The sequence below is a fragment of the Camelus dromedarius genome, chromosome 8 (assembly GCF_036321535.1).
Source record: "Camelus dromedarius isolate mCamDro1 chromosome 8, mCamDro1.pat, whole genome shotgun sequence".
NCBI lineage: Eukaryota > Metazoa > Chordata > Mammalia > Artiodactyla > Camelidae > Camelus > Camelus dromedarius.
The window spans coordinates 69,761,827-69,784,748 of record NC_087443.1 but is presented as its reverse complement, the minus strand read 5'-3'; the positions used below and the strand labels follow the sequence as shown (position 1 = coordinate 69,784,748).

The 22,922-nt window shown below is 32.6% G+C and overlaps 1 protein-coding gene across 3 annotated transcripts in view; it reads right to left on the bottom strand.

The window, feature by feature from the left end:
* Positions 1-22,922, bottom strand: part of ATRNL1 (attractin like 1) — a 631,665-nt gene that overhangs the window by 406,709 nt on the left and 202,034 nt on the right. For all 3 annotated transcript variants that reach the window (XM_010987217.3, XM_064488470.1, XM_064488471.1), the window contains 2 exons: positions 20,105-20,157; positions 3,854-3,948 (listed from right to left, as the gene is read on the bottom strand). In XM_010987217.3, coding sequence (XP_010985519.3) covers positions 3,854-3,948; positions 20,105-20,157 — 148 coding nt within the window. The remainder of the gene's footprint in view (positions 1-3,853; positions 3,949-20,104; positions 20,158-22,922) is intronic.

Below are 22,922 nucleotides of genomic sequence, written 5' to 3'. Positions count from 1 at the left end.
GTTCTGCTATTCAGAACCCTTAACAATGCTCCACAACCACTGAAAGACACTCTCTTCACAGTTTCCAGGAAGCAAATATAGATTCAAGAGCGGGCATTTTGAAAGAGCATGCAACATAAAATGTGTGATAATAAGGCTGAACAGTTCAGTCACACAGAGTTTTCAAGGTAGTGATCATCACTACTGCAGAGAGATAGCATCTGAGAGTTCAAAGTAATCAAAGAAAAAATAAGGCCTGAGAGTTTAAATATACACAGCATTTCAGAAGGATCCTGCAGCATCCATCAGAGTCATACTTACAAACGGCCATGAATGTAAGAAGGAGGTTAACTTACTGAGCTTGGTTAAGATACTTTCTCATATATACCACAAATTTGTCAAGCTTCTTGAGACCTTCCTACATTTTATGATACACGAGTAAAAAGAATTGACACTGATTCAAGATAATGCCACTACTAATGACCCCAGTAACAAATGCAAAAAGCTTTTATGTCAGCATGCAATTAGGTCTGTTCAATAGATGAGTTGCTCAGGTGTGGTAGGCAACATCTATTGCATCATATTTATAATACTGCATTAAGGAAAACCCAGTTATGAAAAGATGGTATCTCTGGTAACAGAAACTGATTTGGGTCATCATAACAAACTAACCAGACCGGAAAACCAATTAGTGCGTCACATTCATTAAATCATGTTCATGAAGCAACAAAATGAATTAATAAATAGTATGCACTGTTGAGTTTTATGACCTTGGGTTCAAATCTGAGCTCTTTAACACACATACGGATTGATTTAGGAAAGCTATTCTAACTGAAAATCAGTTTCCTTATCTGTAAAATGGGGATGTAACGACCTCCCTACAGCATTTCTTGTGAATATTAAATAAGATAATCTCTCAAAAAATTTATGGTTTCAGGCCATAGTGCTGGTAATGGTAATGCTGCTGATATTATTAGGTCTGGGGACATAGGATGTCTTCTTTTTCTTCTACTTCATATTCTTCTTTACTAGGGGTCTCAGGAAGAAGGCATGATTGCTGATCTTCGGAAAGGGTTGATTTTTTATTATTAATGAAGTGGTTCAAAAGGAGTTGCTTTTCTATGAAAACAAAACATGGTAGAAACAGTACACCCCTAAGAAAGCTTAAATCACTATTTCTATCTTGAAGTCACATCTTCTAATTATGTGTGCCTTATTTTGGCTAGGGGAAATGAGAATAACCGCTATTATTGCTAAAAAGGTCATACAAAATTTTCAATTGATGTAGAAAACTATAAAACCCTTCTAGAATTTTTAATTCATCCTCTTAAGTTTAGTAGGCATTACTGAAATATTTGAATGGTACCATAACTAAAGCTGCATAAAATACATTGAAGATCAAGGAAAATATACTGACCTGGAAGATGTAATACTGTGACTACCACAGTAAATGAAAAATTAGTCACTTAGAACATTGTCGGTTAGATGTGGCTAAGTTCAGCAAGATCATATTATACAAAAAACAACTCCAGAAATTGTTCATGTAAAAGCATTGGTTGGAGGTGATGTACAGTGGGTTAGAATTGAATCTGTTGTCAAAATGTAATAAATAAATGATAAAACTGTTGTGACATCAATAACAAGATGGGGAGAGGGGAGTAGTAAAAGTATACTTTTTGCATGTGATTGAAATGAAGTTGTCATCAGCTTAAAAATCACTGTTTTTAACTATAAGATGTTGTCTGTAAGCCTCATGATAGCTACAAAGAAAATACATACAGAAGACACAGAAAAGACAAAAGCAAGGAATCAAAGCGCATCAATATCCAAAAAAAATCAAAGAAACACAAAGGAAGACAGCAAGAGAGAAGAGGGACAAAAGATCCTTAAGACAGACACAATAACAGAATGGCAAAAGTAACTCCTTACTTATCAATAATTACTTTAAACATAAATGGATTAAACTCCCCAGTCAAAAGACATAGAGTACCAGATTTTAGCGGCAAGGATTTCAACTTTTCGCCGTTGAGTATTATGATGGCTGCAGGTTTGTCTTAAATAGCTTTTATTACGTTGAGGTATGTTTCCCCTAACCCAATGTGGTTAAGAGTTTTTACCATAAATGGGTGTTGAATTTTATCAAATGCTTTTTCTGCATCTATTGAGATGATCATGTGATTTCTGTCCTTTCTCTTGCTGATGTGGTGTGTCAAGTTGATTGATTTGCATATGATGAAACATCCTTGTGTCCCTGGGATGAACCCAGCTTGATCATGGTGTATAATTTTTTTTATGTGTTGTTGGATTGTTTGCTAATATTTTGCTCAGAATTTTTGCATCTATGTTCATCAGTGATATTGATGAAACGTTATCTGATATAAATCTTAGCAATGTCCTCCAAGGGCAGTCTACCCAGGCCATAGAAATAAAAGCAAAAATAAATAAATGGGACTTAATTAAACTTATAAGCTTTTGCATAGCAAAGGAAACCATAAGCAAAACAAAAAGACAACCTATGGAATGGGAGAAAATATTTGCAAAACATGAGACTGGCAAGGGCTTAATTTCCAGTAAAAACAGCTCATACAACTTAGTAAGAAAAAACAACCCAATCCAAAAATGGGCAGAAGATCTAAACAAGCAATTCTGCAATTCTCCAATGAAGACATACGAATGGCCAGTAGGCACATGAAAAAATGCTCAATGTTGCTAATTATCAGAGAAATGCAAATCAAAACTACAATAAAGTATCACCTCACACCAGTCAGAATGGCCATCATTCAAAGGTCTGCAAATGATAAATGCTGGAGAGGGTATGGAGAAAAGGGAATCCTCCTACACTGTTGGTGGGAATGTAGTTTGGTGCAGCCATTATGGAAAACATTATGGATATTTCTCAAAAGACTAAAAACAGACCTACAATATGATCCAGCAATCCCACTGCTGGGCATATAACCAGCGGGAACCTTAATTCAAACAAGATACATGCACCCCAATGTTCACAGCAGTACCATTTACAATAGCCAAGACATGGAAACAACCTAAATGTCCATCGACAGATGACTGGATAAAGAAACTGTGTATATTTATACTATGGAATACTACTCAGTCATAAAAAAATGAAACAATGTCATTTGCAGCAACATAGATGGACCTGGAGACTGTCATTCTAAGTGAAGTAAGCCAGATGGAGAAAGAAAAATACCATATGATATCACTTATATGTGGAATCTAAAAAAAAATTTTTTTAAAAATAAAAATGAACTTACCTACTAAACAGAAACAGACTCTTAGACATAGAAAACAAACTTATGGTTACCAGGGGGGAAGAGGGAGGGAAGGGATAAACTGGGAGCTCGAGATTTGCAAATACTAATATACATAAACTTACATAATGTAATATGTCTCAATAAAAATAAATTTTTAAAGCTATCATAACTCAGACAAACCAGCAGCTTTAGAAAAAAAGACAATGAAAACCTACGACTAAGTAATGGTATATAAAAGAAGAGAAAACATATATAATACAGCTTGTGTTTTGAAGTTATGGGTTTTATTTTCAAACAAGACTACTCCCAATTTGAGAACATAATCATAAGCACAAACACTGTTGCAAGCCCGAGAAGTAAAAGAAATAATATATAAATTTTAGGACTGTTTTCAAAATCTGAAATATCAAACACAAATTCTCTGAATCACAAGGATATCTACATTTTATGAAAAAAAACTATTAAGAAGATTAGTCTTTCTACAAAAGCCCTACAGTGTGGTAATTTTGAGAATAGGTACAATTACATTGAAAGATGATGAAAAAATTGTATTCCTTGATATTAATATAATTATACTATGAAAGTTATTTAAACTGTCCCCTTACCTGCTCCGGGTTTGCTATGAAGTTTATAGCAGTATGGTGGCGATCATCTTCCTGTAATAAGCTGAATGTAAACTGATAATCAATCAAAAGGCTGTCTGCAGGGGGAAACAAAAACACAATCCTGATATGTATCTTTTTTAATTGTTTGATAAAAGTTAGGTGAAAATATATTGCATATTAATATTGAAAATGATTATCATTAATCATTAGTGGACTACTCAAGACTGGCAAATTATAAATCTTTGTCATCAAGCAACAAAAAGCAAAATATAATACAGAGTATTTCTAATTCTTTAAAAATTCTATTCATTACTTCTGTTGTCATCATAGAAGTTCTACAAACACTATAGCTATTCTGGAAACCACACAAAAGTAAGAGAAGAAATTAAGTCATCCATAATCTTATAACTAGAGAAAAATACTGGTAACATTTAGTGCATTTTATTCCAGTTAAAATTTTGTAAATCGAAAGATAGGCAAAAATCTTGGTAATCTACTTCCACAAAATCAAAGTTCTTTGAAAACATGAACTTTAATAGCTAAATAACATTTCATCATATGCTATAATGCATTTACCTGTCCCTTTATTATTGTGGTTGTTTTTACTTTCAGCATGTTTAAAATGGCTCTGTGATAAACATATCATTCTACCAAGGTCACTCTTACTAACAATTGGTAAAGAGACGTCAGTGGTAAACATTTTTAAATTTTGTTCATGTATAGTGGTGAAACCAAGGTTACAGGTCATGAGGAGCTTCACATGTTATACAAACATGAACCATTACTTATAATGTTAAACTGCCACCTTTAGAAAATTTTTCAAATTGTTTAAATAGAGATGACTCCCATTTTTGGGGTACATACCTTTCATGTTATGCCCTGAGCCATTAAACCCTACTAAAATAAAAAGTAAAGACAGGGAAAATATCACTGGATTTATTATCAAGACATCATTCTTCATGTGGCTTACTATGTACTTGATAAGATCCACCCTATATATTTCCTGCGTAATTTAGTATAAGACAACAACTTTGTCTTTGTAAGAATTTACAGGCATCCTTGTATGCGATAATGAGAACTACGTCATAGGTCATATTTCTGCTTTTCATCTCACTGCCAGAAAATGCATAGGCAAATTCAATGGGCCAGTCTTATTCTAGGGACTGGAAATATATAAAAATCAAAGATACAGAATTCTGTCCTCAAGCAAATTATACTCTATTGAACAGACAATGAAAATTAATAAACAATTTAAGCGTATAGTATAACAGATGACAGTAAGTGTAAGAGTAATAAGCCAGTAGAGAGGAGAGGAACTGCTGTTCAGGCAGGCGTACGCTTGCAACTTTGAAAAGGAAAATTGAAGATCAAAGACAGTAAGAGAATAAGCCATGGAGTTTCCTGGAGAAAATGGAATCCAGGCAAAGGAAACAAGTTCAAAAACCTCAATGAAAGAACAAGTCTTAGCTGTGATTCTTGTAAACAGGCTGTGGTAAGAATGCAAACAAGAGGTGATGGTAGATGTGGTAACAGCAGTGAGGTCATGAGAAGGGCCCGACACACAGAGTGTATGCAGAAGGTGTAACAAACAGGATTAGCTAAATAAACAGACGTTGCATTTGAAAGAAGCAAGGGTAAAGTTTTTTTTGACCCAAGCCAAGCAAAATGTCAGCATTAACTGAGACCGGTGAGAAGAAAGGGTTTTGCGTTGGGAGTTTGGAATAATTAGAAGCTTAGTTCTGAAGATGTTAAATCTGTGTTACTTATTGAATACCTAAGTGATACATTGAACTCAGCAGTCAGGAGATAGCAATTTAGAAACCTTCAGCATTTTAGATGGAATTTAAAGCCATGAACTCAAGAAATCACCAGTTGCTGATAGGGAAGAGGCCCAAGGGATGAGCCCTGGGGCAAACCAAAGTCACACAATCAGATCCTCAGGAAGAGTCAACAAGGGAGACTGAGAGGGCAGCCATGAGGCAGGAACAAAAGCAGAATCCAATGCCAGGGGGGCCAGGAAAAGAGACTGGGGACCACCCTGGTCCGCTGCAGCTGAGAGGGTTTTCAGAAGTAGGGCTGCAATACTGAGGAAGAAGATACCTGTTCAGAATGAAGGGAAAACACCACTGAGGGAAAGTAAACATTTCAAAACTGTTTTCAAATATGTGTCTGCCTAATTACCTTTACGTTCTCCTCCCTTGAAACTGAGCACTAGGAAGTGAGGAGTAGACGCCCTCAGGAGGCAGGGACTGGGTGACCTGGGCAGCTCCGGGCAGAGGCTCCAGTGCCCCAGGCCTAAGGACGTTCTTCTGCCTTTATGGACCCCAGCCCTCAGCCACAATCACCAAATTCTCGGCCAGGCATTCAAGCTTGATTTCTCTCTTGCTTATTTATCATAGTTGCAGATACAAGATCAGAACAAAGTATACGATGCAACCATCAACCCTAATGTCACTTGACAACAGCCCCAAGAAACTCCTGCTGCTGAGCCCAAAGGGTGGAGCCTTGTAAACCACGCCCACCCTACACTAAGGCGAGAAGAGAGGGAGCCTGTGTTGCTGCAGGAAACACAGCAAAGTGTTAAGCTATATTAAAGCTCAAGTGGTAAGTACACAATTTTAAAATCATATATACTACAAAAGTATATTTATATGTATATTCACAAAAATATGTATACTATAGTGTCCAGCATATTTAAAATTTTTCATAGTTAAAAAAGATGAACTGTATTCTGCATGTTTAAATATATTACTGACTGGAGACAATTATTTGAAAATTTTGTGAATAGAAAAAATACCAAGGATATATTTCAAAGCTTGAAGAAACCATAAATACTATACGAACCAATCCTCTGATTTCATAGACTGAGCCCTGTCGGCTGGAACAGCTAAAATGATATAGCTAGCTCTTAAATATATTGGCTAACAATCAGCAAACTATCTCTGATAATTTCAGGAAATTTTAGACATTGGCAATTAATTTCCCAATTATACCTAAAAATGAAGTCTACAAATATGGGCAAATGGGTATGAAGAAGAGCCACTCGTTTTTAAATCTCTCTCACGTTTTATATGAACTTGGTACACCTTAAAGTTAGTATGAGTCTGCTTATACTTCTGGCTCCAAATTCTGACTGTATAGATGATTAAAAAAAAAAAAAACATGAAAACAAAGTAAAAGAAAAAGGTGACATCTTTTGTATTGTTAAGTTAGTTTGACTCGTACAGTATGCAAGAAAAAAAAGAAAATCTAAAAAACCCCACATAATTAAAGATAAAAGGTGAGCTAACACTGAAGACTACAATGAAAAGAGAATTAAATAAGTTAAAACTGTAAGAAGCAAGACAAACAAAAAGTAATGATATAATGGCAAAATTAAAAATAACAAATCAGAAAATAAAAGGATTAAAATGACATGATTCTGAATCAGTGCTATGTAGGTCAAATCTGAAAAAATCTCCCAGAATAGAACAAAGATGAAAATCATTCAGAAGGAATATTAGGCATATAAATTTACAACACATGCATGGATAATGTTATTAAAACAGATACAACAAATTGAAAAGAAGCACATATAACACATGTAAAATGTATGCTAAAAAATCTGTTGAAGATTCAAATCTAAATACTGAAAGGAAATACCCTGCACAAAAGATAAAGAGAATCCAGCATTATTCATAATATCCCAAAAGTAAAAACAACCCAAATATCCATCATTGGTGAATGGTAAACAAAATGCAGTGTGTCCATACAATGGGATACTATTTGGCTATTAAGACGGCATACTGACACCTGCTATAACACAGGTGAACCTTGAAAACATTATGATAAATAAAAGAAGCCATCACAAAAGACCACATATTTCGTGACATCATTTCTACAGTATGTCAGAGTAGAACCAATCCATAGAGACAGAAAAAAAGATTACCACAGCTAGGGGAAAGGAGAATGAGAAGTGACTGCTGATGTGGACTGGGCTTCTCTTTGGAGAGAGAAAGCCATTCTAAAAGTAGACAGTGGTGGTGTTTGCACAACCTCGTAAATATATAAAAAATCACTGAATTCTACACTTTAAAGGGGTGAGATTTTAGGAATATGAATTATATCTCAGTAAAGCTGTTATTAAAAAAATACCATAGACATTCAGGCATATCCATGTGGGCATGTTCACACACACACACATGCACACATGCACACATGCACAAACGCACACATGCACACACGCACACACACATTCACACGCATTCAGACAAATGAGTTATTTACATAACAAGATTAGGCAAGATGCTAGGTGGTTTTAAGTAACAATATAGGGCAAAAGACAAGAAGCAGGAGCAATATTTTACGGAACATGTACACTCAACATCCTGTCTACATAGAAAAACAACAAAAAGATCATCTCAGGTAAGTAAATGCCCTAGAAATATGTGATCTACATACTCATCCTGAAGAAAAAATTCATACACATACTACAACTAAGAGACAAATACAGATATGGAAATAGCATAGCAAAAAGATCTGTCAGTGAACAGATGACAGGTTTCAAGTAGAACAAAAGAAAACAAAGTTATCTTTTTATGTCTAAAATCAGATTGTGTACCAAGAAATATTATACAACTAAAAAGCTACTAAAATAAGAAACAATTCCAATATGTGGCCAAATACAATATAAAATATAAATACCTACAGCTCTTATTGGGGGGCTATTTTAATACATTGGTGATTATGCTTATCTCTCCACCAAAAAGAAAAAAAGAAAAACTGCCCTAAATACTGTACCTACACAGTTAGTCCTAATATCTAAGATCTCCAGATCCCTTTCCATGTGTATCATTTGCTTATAATAAAACTATTCTGAGAGTAGAGTGTTTGACTTCTATAAGCTGTTTTGGAAATTGAACACAACATAATTAATGCATAATTAAAGTACATGTGGAAATTGAAATCAAGAATGATGTCAAGAGAAATAAGAGAAAGACAATGAAGCAGGCAAAAAAGTATTAAATGGATAAAAAATTAAATGGAGTGCACAGGATTTCAACAGAAGACAACAACATGGAGAGTTACAATATTGCTTCAAAGGAGATGAAATTTTTGAATGGGTAAACAAAAGCAATTATTTGTCAGTGTCAAAGGAAGCAAGGCAGATATTATTTCTATGTCCAGATACTAAGGTATTGACATTGGGAAAGGAAAAACAGTTAACACTTTCCTTAGACAACAGATAGGATATAACAAGTTTCAGTTAGAGTTAAGACAGTAGAGTTCCAAAAAGAGTAAGAATATACCTTGGTGATTTAATTTTAAAATAAAAACATTTTCAAAGGAAAGAAAGAATAATAACCCAGAAGCAATGAGTATACTTAGCTCCTAGGTTCTTGTTTCTAAATACCATTCTCCAATATAAGGAACAATGGCTTCCTGGGAAAATGGAAGATTTCAGGGCTGGGCAGGAGAAGTACAAGATGAGTCTGAAATATTTCGTGGTGTCAGAAAATAAGGAAATACTCAGAAAATGAGAGTCTTGCGAAAAGGACACAGGAGCCAATTTGAGGAAGTTCCCAACAGCCAAATCTAGAGCAATTTCAGCAATAAAATAGAGTGATAGTAATTTATTATAAGCCATTATATATATATATATATATCTCCATGGATTTATATTGATAAATACAAATAAGTGAATAAACACACAGATGAAGAACGGACAGCTCTTCCTTATAGTTAATAAAGGTGGAAGAAGTGATGGAATAGAAAATCACCACTTGGCAAACACATCAATGTATGGTAAAAACAGTGGATGATAGTATGATAAAAAATAGGGTATTTACATCATCTCCAAGAATTTTCGCATAATATACTCATTAAATACAATAAGAAACAGTAACTTTAGAGTGGACTTTAGACTTCACACGTTAACAGCTGATCAAAGATAACACCATCAATAATGGAACAAACTGAAGTATCTATGTATCTGTGATCTAAGAAGGCAAACATGCCAGGATCACAAGTGAACTCCACCTTGGCTTGTGCATGCTGTATCACATGACACTGTTCATACAAATTTCAGCTCATTTGGAAACCAGAATATTTATTCTATAAACTCTGAATTTTTTCAGAAATTTTTAATTGGAGTATCTTGAGAAAGGAACTAAGACCTAATGATTTGCTTTTTTACCAGTGAATACTGTATTTCACTTTTAATTTAGCATTATGCACAGGATTTAAGGAGATTGCAATTGAAATATCCCATTTACCAACTGGGTTATAGTAAGCAGGGTAATTAACCTCAGTGAGATTCAATGGCACAACAGGTTAAAACCGCCTGTCTCACCGGATTGCTCTGTGGGTTACATGTAATTGTGTTAGTATGTACTTGGCTTGATTGTCTCATAAAATAAAGGCATCCAATAAATATTTCACTTTCCTTATTCACTATATTGGCTCTGAAAGAATTCTAAAAAATTTCAAAACTCAAACCGATTCTCTTACGTGTATTTATATACAGTTACATATTTGTTAATAAATATATGAGTTCATGATCATGTATTTAGCGATCCTGAGGGGTCTGAAAAGGATGTACATAGATTTTGACAACAGCATCAAGAATCCAAATATGTTTTAAATAATGGTATATGTATAAGTACATGTATTTGCCAGTTGAGACAATTGTTTAGTAAATGATAAAACCTACATGAATGTAAATTCAAGTATACTCACAGTCTAAATGCATCATAGTCACATTTAAAATGTAGCTCCAGAAATAACGTCTCAGAAAATGAACTAAAATGGTCTCTTTCATCTCTATTGCCCTCATCAACCTGTTTGACACACTGCAAGCAGACTGATTATTTTAAAATTAAAAGTGAAACATTTTACTCTCCTCTTAAACCCTTCAGTGGCTTCTCATTTTTCTTATGATAAAGACCAAAATGCACCTCATCTCCTAACCTCTCACCACCTAGTTCAGTGTGTTAAAATGTTAGTGTCTCACCTGCCCTGTTCCTTCCAACCACTAATTTGGTGCATGCTGCTCCCACCGATTCTACTTCCTCCCATCCTCATGCCATCGCCGCTCCACTACCAAGTCATCTTCCACATCAAAGCTTCATCATTCTCTTGCCTCACCCACTTCTACTCCCTGTCCCACAAATTAGGTCAGGCTCTTTTGTAATCTCTTGTAATATATTCCCAAAGCATCTATTATCCTTATTCAGAGTTCTTATGACAATCATACCTAGGTAATTATATAACACGTTTAATATCTATTTTCTCTACTACTTTATAAGCTTCAATGGAGCAGAACCCGTTTTGCTCACTGTAATATCCACAGAGACCAACAAAGTAGTTAGTCAATAGATAAATGCTGAATGAATACACAAAAGTGAGTCAATTCCAATAACTGACAGTCTCTCCAAGCTCTAACAGGGTAACTCTTCAGTAAGTAAATTAAGGGCAAAAAAAGTTACCTTTGTGCAAATTAAATGAAATAATTAATATTAAATTGTTTTGCAAATAATAAATATGCACTAACTACTAGTATTCCCTTGTGCTATCCGTGCTTATAATTATTAATTAAGAATTTCTATTGAGCTTGGGACATTTAGAATAATTCCAAAGGTAAAACCTGTTGCAGGAATTTTGCAACGTCAATGTTCCCTAGATAAAACATCACAGAAAAAGCACAGAATCTTTGTTATTATCCACATTCTGAATGACTGATTGTGTAGACTACGATATACACTTAAACTCACTGAGCCTTATTTTTTTCATCAATGAATAAGAGAGGATGGGCCGTGATCACCAATGCCTATACATCAATGATTCTAGTGGTTCTCATATAATATACCATGATCTCTTCAGAAGCCACCTTCCTTTACTTCTTAGTATCTCCAAGTAGCTAAACCTTCCATTAATCTGCAATGACATATGGAAATCTGCTTAGGTTTTATTTGAAGCAAATGTTCCATAGACTAAGTAGAAAAATAAAGACTGAAGCTCATTTTTATTCAAATGAATGGCTGATGCTTAAAGCTTTCCAATGATGAATGGTACTACTTTATGAAAATAAATTAAAAAATAAAGGTAAAGCAACTTTTACTTGATAGACTTTAACATGATCTCCATACATTTTTGGTCAAATACCCCATCGGTAAAAATACGTGCCCACACAGCCACAATGCATGTGTATTCATTTATTTATTAATAATTTATATGTGTCCTCCTAGTATGTATTTACTGAGAGCCTACCCAGAAGCCACAGACTTTTCTGAGTATGGGTTCCAACAAGAGAAGGTCCTGGGTTCAGAGACTTTCATTCTACTGAGTAAAGAAAATCCACATTCAAGTAAGCAAATAAGTGAGATAACTGCATTCTGTGTAAGTGTTAGGATGGGGGAAGAAAGGTTACTGTGATACACAAGGGAGTCCACTTCAGGGAGAAGCAGAGCATTGGTTAGGGATGGAGTAGCTGAGACAGAGGATACAGTAAATGCAAAGGCCATGATCTTAGGTAAAGTTTGGGGTATTTAAGAACAAGCAGATTAAGTCATTAAGAACTTTATAAAAATAAAATGACTGCCATATAAATTCCCAAATGTTTAGGAATCTGATTCTGGACTCTGTTTTGTTCATTGATTCTTATACCAGAATAGGAACCAATACAGTTAGAGTCACAGTATGTCTGGGTATCCGTCAGGCGGGGATTTCTCATTCTTCTTCCTTTTCATGATTTTACTGTATATTCTAAAAGTGTATTCTTTAAAATAAAATTTAATGTAATTTATTCATGCATATCCTTCAAAAACCTGAACTGAATGAAATTCTAATTGGAAATGCATAAAATTTATATGTATATATCAGTCTTTTAAAGTATGATATTTTCATATGAAGACTTCTCATTTGAGTAAGTTTGAATTTTCATTTGTTTAGGTCCTGTTTTGATTTTCTTTAACATGGTGTTTTTATTTTATTCACATAAAAACAACTCTTAGGCTAAACATAGTGCAAATTTTTGTTGTTCGAGTTTTACCACCTGTGGTCAAGAGTCGGTGGTACAGACCCAGAGGTGGGTACAGACTCAGACGACCTGGATTGAAACTGGCTTTGACATTTCCTAGCTGGGTGATCTTATACAGATGAATTAAACTTTCTCTGCCTTTGTTCCCTCAAATAAAAAAATGGGGATAAAAAGTATACCCTTCTCATTTGAGGATTAAATAATCTAATAAATATAAACGGCTTAGACTAGCCTAGCACAGGAAGTGCTCAATAAAGTTTAACTAGTATTATCATCATTTTAAAATCAGGTGGTTTTCCAGTTTTATTCAATAAATATTTCTAAATAATGAGCTATATATCTGTAAAAAAGAAAAAGTGGTTCAGAATAAGAGTATTATATACGTTACTACCACTTTTATGTAAAATCGTTCTCAGGACATAATTTACTTAGAAACGCATGCATTCAGCATTTAGAAACGCACACTCAGCATCTTTATACCAATAAGGAGCTATTAACCCTTGCGCAAGGCAGATGCATCCCCATGCCATGCCACTGGGCTTAGTAAGAAAAGTTAAGTACTGGAGATCAGCCCCACTTCCTTGCAGCCGGCACTTGTGCAGAGGGCAGACTGCACGGATCCACCTGGGAGCCCAGCTGGGAGGTTTTCAGACAGTTTTGTTTTCCTCCTTAAATTTTTTGTGTTTTGTTTAAATATTTTTACAGTGAGTCTGTGTCACTTACATAGCCAGAATAACACTTTTATTTAAAAATATACAGTCAAATAAGTTTTTCATCTCTCTTCTAGATTAATTCAATAGCACTTTTTTCCTCTCAAATATTTCTTGTAATTGTGTTATATTGTACTTTAGTTTGAAACATACTAAAATATTAAACAATTTTGAAATAAAAATGTTTAAATACTGAGATATAAGCTTCAGAAGATTTAATAAAAACACTGATGAATCAAAGAACAAGATTAAAATGCCAACCATGAGGCATCTATGTTTTGTCAGATAATCATCAGTCCATCAAGTCTTCAGTCTGTGAAATATAAGAATTCAGATTCTCTGTGTTCATCAGGGTCACTTCTGTTCTACTTGCAGATGGACCAGCCAAACCCTATTTAGAATTCTATTTATATTTATCAGTGAAAAAGTCATATAAACAATTAACTAAGAAAGTAGAATATATTTTGCTTAAAATAGGAAAACTTTTAAATTCTGTTTTAGAACAAAACAGAATAGTTAACACTAAGTATAAAATTAACACAAGTTTTAATTGCTTTCTTGTTTTGTATGACATAGCATTTTAAGTGATTGAGAATGATATTTTTTTAATTTACAGCTATAATAACACTTACTAGAAGCATTACCTATTATATATCAAACAAAAGAAAAGAAATCAAATCCAATAAATGATATGCCAATAAACAATGTCTTTCAGTATGACATAACCATTAATTAAATAAGTCAATAATAATTAAAGGGTTTACAGTGAGATGACTGGATAAATTTATTTTAGTAATATAAACTAAGCGAATATGTGATAGGTGGCAGAAGTGAGCACTGAATATAAAAGTAGTAATTAATTTTATTACTCTTAAATGAGGCAGTGTATTATCTTAGTCACGTAATTGCATCTTGAACTCTAAATAGCAATAAAAGAAAATCAAAGTGTAAAACAGTAATTTTTGAAAGAGTAAAGGGTGAAAAAAGCCCAAATATATTAGATTACTTGGAAAATACAATAATTGGCAGTTCGGACATTGCATGCACTTGAAGAATTAGTGTAGTAGGAGCATAAAGTAGATGATTGCAGTAAGCGATTTTCTGTACTCTGCTTCTACTCATTGAAATACATTCTGTACATAACATTTTCATAGTCCAGTTTTTCATTTTGTGTTTAAGGTTTTCTTATAATTGTTATTGTAACTTAAAAAGAAAGAATTCAAGAAAAAAGAAACTATAATACTTTGTGACTACTGCTTTTTATATTTGCCAAGATAAATTGTTATTCAGTGTTTACCAGAGTCAACCAAATTAGGCATCATTGCTAGAAACTTTCTTTCCTCCACGTGATACAGAAGAGCTATCTACTACATTTGGATTGGGGTTTTAAACTGAAGATTGAAAAACTATGAAGACAGTACAACTGCTGGAGTATTACTTTCAATTAAGTTAACACCACCATGCACTCAATTGCTTCAAGTTACAATATGGACCTGCACTTTAAATTTCAATCTAATCTTTTAAATCAGAATAGTTTCCATTAACACTATTACGAGAACTACTGACCTTTTCTTTTTTTTTTTTTTTTAACGCCATTTCCTTTAAATGTTATGAAGTTTAAGATCTCATAACAAATGGCAAGACTGCCATCTAGTGCTTCATGACTGTTCCTTTAACATTTTTAAAAGAGGGTGGGAGTCCTCTGTAACAGATGAGCAGTCCAGTACAGTAGCCACTATTCACATGTACCTACTGAGTAACTGAAGTGTGACTGATTTGAATTGGGACTGCCATAATGATAGAATACAAACTATATTTCAAACACTGTGCTTGAAGAAAAACTGAAAAAGAAAAAAAGACGTCATTGATGATTTTTTTATACTGTTACATGTTAAAATGACATTTTAGATATGCTGAGTTAAATGAAATATATTATTATAGTTGATTTCACCTGTTTACTTTGACTTTTGTGATGTAGCTAGCAGGAAATTTTGAATTACACACGTGGCTCATATGAATTTTGGATACCACTGATCCAGAAGAAAAATCCAGAGACCAGCTTAGTCTCAAATATAAAAGGCTTAAATATTAGTATATTTGTTATTTCTAAAAAGTGGGTCATAATTTATTTGTGTCCATAATTACAACTAGTTACTCTTTGGGGACATAATAAAAGCTAAAGATTCAAGAAGAAACAAGAATTTCTAATTTTAAAAAATCAGATAAAAATATGTCCCCATAATATACAAGATGTTTGAGAGAAGAAAAACAAAATGAATGTGGAAAATATAGACAATAAGGATAATTTTAAAGTCATAGAAAATAGACAATTTAAGCGTCAGTAAGAATAGTAACTGTAAGTAGATCAAAACATATTAAATATGTATATGACCACATGATGCAAAAACAACAAATCTAGCTTTCACCTTTGGGAGATATTCAGCAAACAGTTCTTTATTTTGAAAACTAGTAAATTAAAAAAAAAAAAAGGATCATAGCATCTATCATGCCTTTCGTACATGACTACAGCAACGAGTAAGCAAATATCTGGTGAGAAGAAATTCGTTTTTTCATAAGGATTCCAAACAGGAAATAAAGAAGGGGCTAAAAAAATCAGTCTGTAACATCTAATCAATTACAATCTAAACACCAAACATCAGTGTCTGCTAAGAACATAAAGACTAGCAAGCATCACGTGCTTCTCCTACGTGAAGAACACAAACCCACATGTGAAATAGTGTTTCCTCCAAAACCATACGGGAACCAGATTAAACCTCTAAATCAGGGCTTCTCAACCCCAACACTACTGCAATTTGGGGCCAGGTAATTCTCACCCTAAGGAGCTGTCTGTGCACGGAAGGGTTTTTAGCAGCACTCCTGGCCTTCACCCACTAGATGCCCATGGGACCCGTAACCTGTGCATAGCTGTGATACACAGAAATGCCTCCAAACACTGTCATGTGTCCCAAAGGCTACAAAAACATCTTAATTAGATTTGGGATTTTTTTTATGCCACATTCTCAATAAAATTAGAAAATAAAAGATGGTTTTAGTAAGATTTACTTAATTGAAATTAAGAAAATTCTTATATAATATACAAAAACAAGATAAAAATTGAACCGTAAACTATGCAGAAAATAATGCTTATAAGAAAACTTATACCAAATGACCAAATGTAGGCAAAAAAACACCAGTTAAAAAGTACATAAGAGGAAGAAATTACTAAAAGAGAAAACCTAACACTGATGACCTAGAAAAGGATGAATAAACCCAAAAGCTCACGCTATAATATGGATTTTTAAAAAGATGGGGAAAAAACTACCAATAAAAAAGCAGCAGACTCAGAGATCTTAGTTGAATTTAGCTAATCTTTAAAGTTCCCTTAATTTTTTTAAACTATTCTTTTAAAAAAAAAAGTTTAAAAATAATAATAAAACAGCAATCTTGTCAAATTCATTTTTTAAAAACTATTACCATAATTACACAATATGAAGTTAGAAAAGAAAAGCTAAACATTACAGTCTAGGTCATTTTACTTAAAAAATACAAATATGCTCTGCATTCATTTATACTGAAAATAATCCTAAATAAAATATAAACAAATATTATTTAGCAGTAACCCCAAAAGTAATATGCCATGACTATGTTTGGTTTACCCCAGAATGAAAAGATGTTTAATTAATTAAAATCTGTAAATGCAGTTTCACATTTAACAAGGTTAAAAAAAAAAAGTCATTCATGATGAAATCTTGTAGCACATTAATAGAGACAGGAATTTTCTTAACTTGATACAGGGACTATTCCATAAATTTATAGCAAATGCTACTTGTTGGTAATGTCTACTACTATCATATTTTTAGTACTGAAAGAGAGATCCCTATCATCCCAATAAGGGGATAAAAAATAAGGGGATTGGAAAGTGAGGAATAAGACAGCCTTTATTTGCCTGTAGTATAATTAACTGCATTTAAAAATCAAACCTCCATAAACAACTAGAATTAACAGCAGAGTTCACTGAAGTTGATGAATACCAGATCAGTGTACTAAAATGAATTTTATTCTTATATATTGAACATATATAAAATATAGAATGCAATTTTAAAAGATACTATTTGAAATAGCAACAAAGTATTAGGAGATTCGTATTTTACATACCTAACAAAACATGTTCAAGACACAAACACATGAAATTGAACTCAACACTACTAGTCATAAGATAAATGCACATTAAAACCACAAGATACTACTACACATACTCTAGAATGGCTATAATCAAGAAGACAGATAATGTGTTGATGAGAATGTGGAAAAACAGACCTTTATAAATTGCTAGTAAGGATGTAAAATGGTACAGCCATGCTATAAAATCATCTGGCAGTTTCTTAAGCACAATCAGATCACATGACCTAGCAATTCTACTCCTAGAAATCAACCCAAGAAAAATAAAAATACATGTGTACACAAAGACCATCTAAATATTCATATCAGCATTTTTGATAATAGCCACAGCCTAGAGGTAATCCCAATATCCATCAACTGCTGAGTGGACCCAAAAAAATGTGGTACAGCCATATAGTGTTATACTATCCATTAATTTTCGAAACTAAAATTACTATATTAAGTAAAATAGAAACATCTTATGATCATCTCAATGGATGTAGAAAAAGTGTATGACATAAGCAAATATCCACTCTTGATAAAAACACTCAACTAAGTAGGAATAGAAGGGAATTTCCTCAACCTGATAAAGACATCTAGGAAAAACCTACATCATACTTAATGGAAAAAGACTGAAGCTTTCCCTCTAAGATCAGGAACAGGACAAAAATATTTGCATGTCCACCACACATATTTTCACATGATACCAGAGGTATCAATGCAATATGGGAGGGAAAAAGGCATTCAGAGAGAAAAGGAAGTAATCAAATTCCATTATTTGCAGAACACATTATTGATGTATGTATGATGGAATCTACAAAAACAAAAAGGTACTAGAACTAAAGAGTGAGTTTAGTAAAACTGAAGGATACAAAATCAATATAAAAATCAAGTGTAGTTGCACATAACAAACACAATCAGAAATGAAATATTTAAAGATACTATTTACAATAGCATCAAAAATATAAAACTTGTTGGAATAAATCTGACTGCAAAAGATCTGCACAGCAAAAACTACCAAATATTGCTGAGAATAAATTAAAGAATACTTAAGAAAAAAAGATATACTATGTTCTTGGGTCAAAAGTCTCAGTATAGTTACTAATTTTCTTAAAATTGATCTATAAACTAAATACACTCTCAACCAAATCCTAGCATGTGTCTTTGGAAACTTAACAAGCAGATTCTAAAATTCATATGTAAACACATAGGAAATGCCAAAACAACTCTGAAAAGGAAGAACAAAATTGGAGAGTAAATACTACATCATTTCAAGACTTCTTATAAAGCTACAGTAATCGTAAGTGTTACGTTGACACAAAAATGCACAGATAAAGTAACAGAACAGAATAGAATCCAGAAATAGTCTTATATAGTTTTATACACATATATGAATAACTATATGTTTTTGAGAGGTACAAAGGCAATTCATTGGTTTAAGGATAATCTTTAAAGAAATGGTGCTCAAACATTTGAATATCCATATGAAAATAACATTGGTCCATCCCTTGAAATATACACAAATGGAGTTAATCCTCAAAATGGACTATATAATTAAATGGAAAACCTAAAAATATAAAACTTCTGGAAGATAACATAAGGGAAAATCTTTGTAACCGTAGTTTAGGCTAAGATTACTCAAAAAAAAAAAACAAATTGATAAATCAAACTCCATCTAAATTAAAAAATTTCTCTTATACACATGGCAAATAATCACATGAAAAATACTTCACATCATTAGTTATTAGGGAAATGCAAATAAAATGAGAATTAGATACCATTACACACTAACTAGAATGGCTAAAAGTTAAAAGACTAACCATAAGAAGAGATTTGGAAGAAGTAAAACTCATAAACTGCTGGTGGATATGTAAACTAGTACAACCATTTGAGAAATAGTTTGGTTGTTTCTGAAAAGTTAAACATACATCTGCCATATGATCATTATCCAATAAAAGAATCTTTCAGTATAAAATCAGTGCAGCTTTTTACTAATATCCAAAATTACCACCTAGAAAAACCTATCTCAAAACTCTGTTTGTTCAAAACTTCATCATAATGAAAAAGACTATGTTAAAATCCAGCCGAGTTCACTCAAGTTCAATATTTTGTCGCATGCTCTGAATAAGATCTATTGCTGTTTTATTCTTAGGATAGAAAAAAAAATGCACCAAATGCAATTAGAGAATATAGCAAAAGGCATTGCCTTTCTTAGTAACATATATGGAGTTCCAAGATTTAAAAAAGACAAATGGTAACATACTAATGACAACATCAGTTATACAAAATGAATTTTATTACCTGCAAAATCACCTGAAACTAATAATACAAACAAATTATTTAAAATAAAAATATGTAAGTACTTACAATAACATGTTCCTCTAAGTGGATTACCAACATAGCGATTTTCAGAGTCACATCTATAGAAATACAAAAAGTTCATTTACTGTTAAACAACAATATTCAAAAGTTTTAAATTTTTCTTTAAGCAAAAATGTAATTAAACTCTACATTAAAACATCTTAAAAACTATACTATTAATTAAAGTTTGAAAAATAAATCTTTGCAGTTAATGTTTATGAGCATGAGAGAAGAAATAAGTGAAAAACAGCAAACATATGAGAGGAATATACGGAATGCTGCAAGGCAGATGGGATAAAGTTATAAATTTTAGGGTATGTCCTCTTTCTTAGTAACATGAGGAAGAATTTTCAAGCCTGGCTGAGGATACAAAGACAATTTTAGGTAAGGGAAGAAAATTGTGGGAATTCATAAATCCACGTAATTTTCTTACTTCTGGTAATCTTTAAAATTACTGTGTCTTTCCCCAGTTTCTGCATCAATGGATCTGTATTTTAAAAAGATCTCCTCAATTGCATAATGGAGATCAATTTCCTTTAAATCATCCAAACCTAAATTCAGGAGCTTAAACTCTGCATTCATGTAAGCAGATTATAACAAAATGAAAGAAGATACGTGAATTTAAACTCATAAATTCCAAGTTATATTAAATTCTTCAAAAGTATGGTTAACTATAGGAGTGGAGAAATAGTAAGTATTTTCAAAATCTCTGAAGTTCATATTTTTCAATCCCTGCTTCCAGAATTCAATTAAAATGACAAATTAGTGCCTAACAGGGATATAGCTTGGTTTTGCATAGTGCTACTTCTTGGAATGCCCTCCAAATTTAATAATTATAAAATATATACACCAGGGTAATGGAATAAAGTGACAATATTTAAATTATATGTAGAATTTTAAAAGGTGAGGAATTTTTTCCAAAAATGTCTTTAGTTTTAGCTGAGTTAATTAGAACTGAGGAATGATTTTTAATAAATATATATTTTAATTAATGAAGTTGAGAGTAATAAAGTAATCAAGTTACAGTCTGAATGTATTTTTCAGCCATGCACTTACTAGTTTTTTGTATCCATGCAAAAAAAAAAAAAGAGTTGAAGAGTAAATCTTTTTCTATACTAACTACAAAATTAAAGTAGAAATACGATAGCCATTTATACCGCCAACTTACTCTCTATGAAACGAAGGAAATTTGGGGCCTAGGTTTTCTGTGACTTCTCCAAAAGCCACTTTTTAAACGTGTGGTATATAGTAGTTTTCTACCTTAAGAAAACGATCATACTCATTATTGCTGGGTTGATCACTTGAGAACTTAAACTATTTCTATACTATTGTTCCTTTCTTTAGAGTCACCTCCTTAAATTTAAATCCTATCACTTTGTACCAAGTATATACATAGCACTAAAGGACTGACGATACTGTTATCATTCCTTTTTCTGTCACAAAAAGTAAACCTAACTTGTTGCAAAGGAGTATCTCAACACTACTTTTAGAATAAGAAAACACGCAACATAATATTCCTTGCATTGTTATGCATTATATTCCCTGCATATCTTAGTGCCTAAAGAGATGACTTTCAAGTTCCCACAGCAATGTAAGATGACTAACTTTGACAAAGTACAAGGGACTTCAAGTACTTTTTAATTATCTATGAACTGATTTTAAGAGCTCCAGATACAAACCTATTTTCCAATGTGGAAGTTATACAGTTTTTATTTTTGTTAATGTTATTTAGTTTATTCAAATTATATAATATCATATTGGACTAGAAATTACTGTAATATGTTTATCTTCAACATAATATAATTTTTACAAAGGATACTTAAAATTTTATTTTCTCCAAAGCACATATTTTCTCAGAAAGATGAAATTGTATGTCCTTGTTTTGGAAGTAACTTTTGCTGGCTTTCATGACTCAAGATCAGAATTTTAACAGAAATAAGGAATTAACACCACCTTATTAAGGATTAAACTCAAAGGCTTTACAGAGTCCTTGAAGGTATCCAATATAAAAATAATATGCTCTTTTACATTTTCAAACTCAAAAAAGCATATTAGAAACAAACAGTTTCTAAAATATTTTATATTAATCAATAATTATGGGGAGAATTTTGGATGTACACAAATATTTTCAAAATATATAATTATGAGTTGAGTTTAAACAACAATTTTTTGGTATTTTAACTTCAGGTATCATTTAAAGAATCATCAGTGGTTACAAACAACTAAGGAAACAAATAATTGCAAAGGAAACATAATGGAATTTTAGGCATAAAATTAAGCCTAAAAAACACAAAAGTAGGTATAAATAAATTGAAAGACATCTCAATATTACCAGGCAGGCTGTTAATTTCAAAGATAATGCTTAATTTGATCTAATTAAAATTTTAATGAGCTTTAAAGGAAATAGAAAAGTTGATCTTAATGTTCAAATGCACATATAAACATACAAGAATAGCTAGGGAAAAAACAATGAAAAGGAAGAGCTTTGAGGGGAGCTAAACTTAAAAGACATCAAAATATACTCAAAGTCTATATAATTAAAATAGTGTGATATTAGTACATCAATAAAAAGACCAACGGTACAGAAGAGAAATTCCAGAAACGGGCTTAACTATCATTAACTAAAAATCTAGTATATGATAAAAGCAGTATTTTGATGACTAGGGTAAATGTACAATGCAGTACTATGCACCTGTAAACAAAACCAAACAAAAAGATGATAAAGATCTTTATGACTTGATATAGATGTGTGTCTACATTATGTCACCCTTTGTGTAAGAAGGAAAAGAATGAATGTATGTGTATGTGTGTGTATGCGTGTATA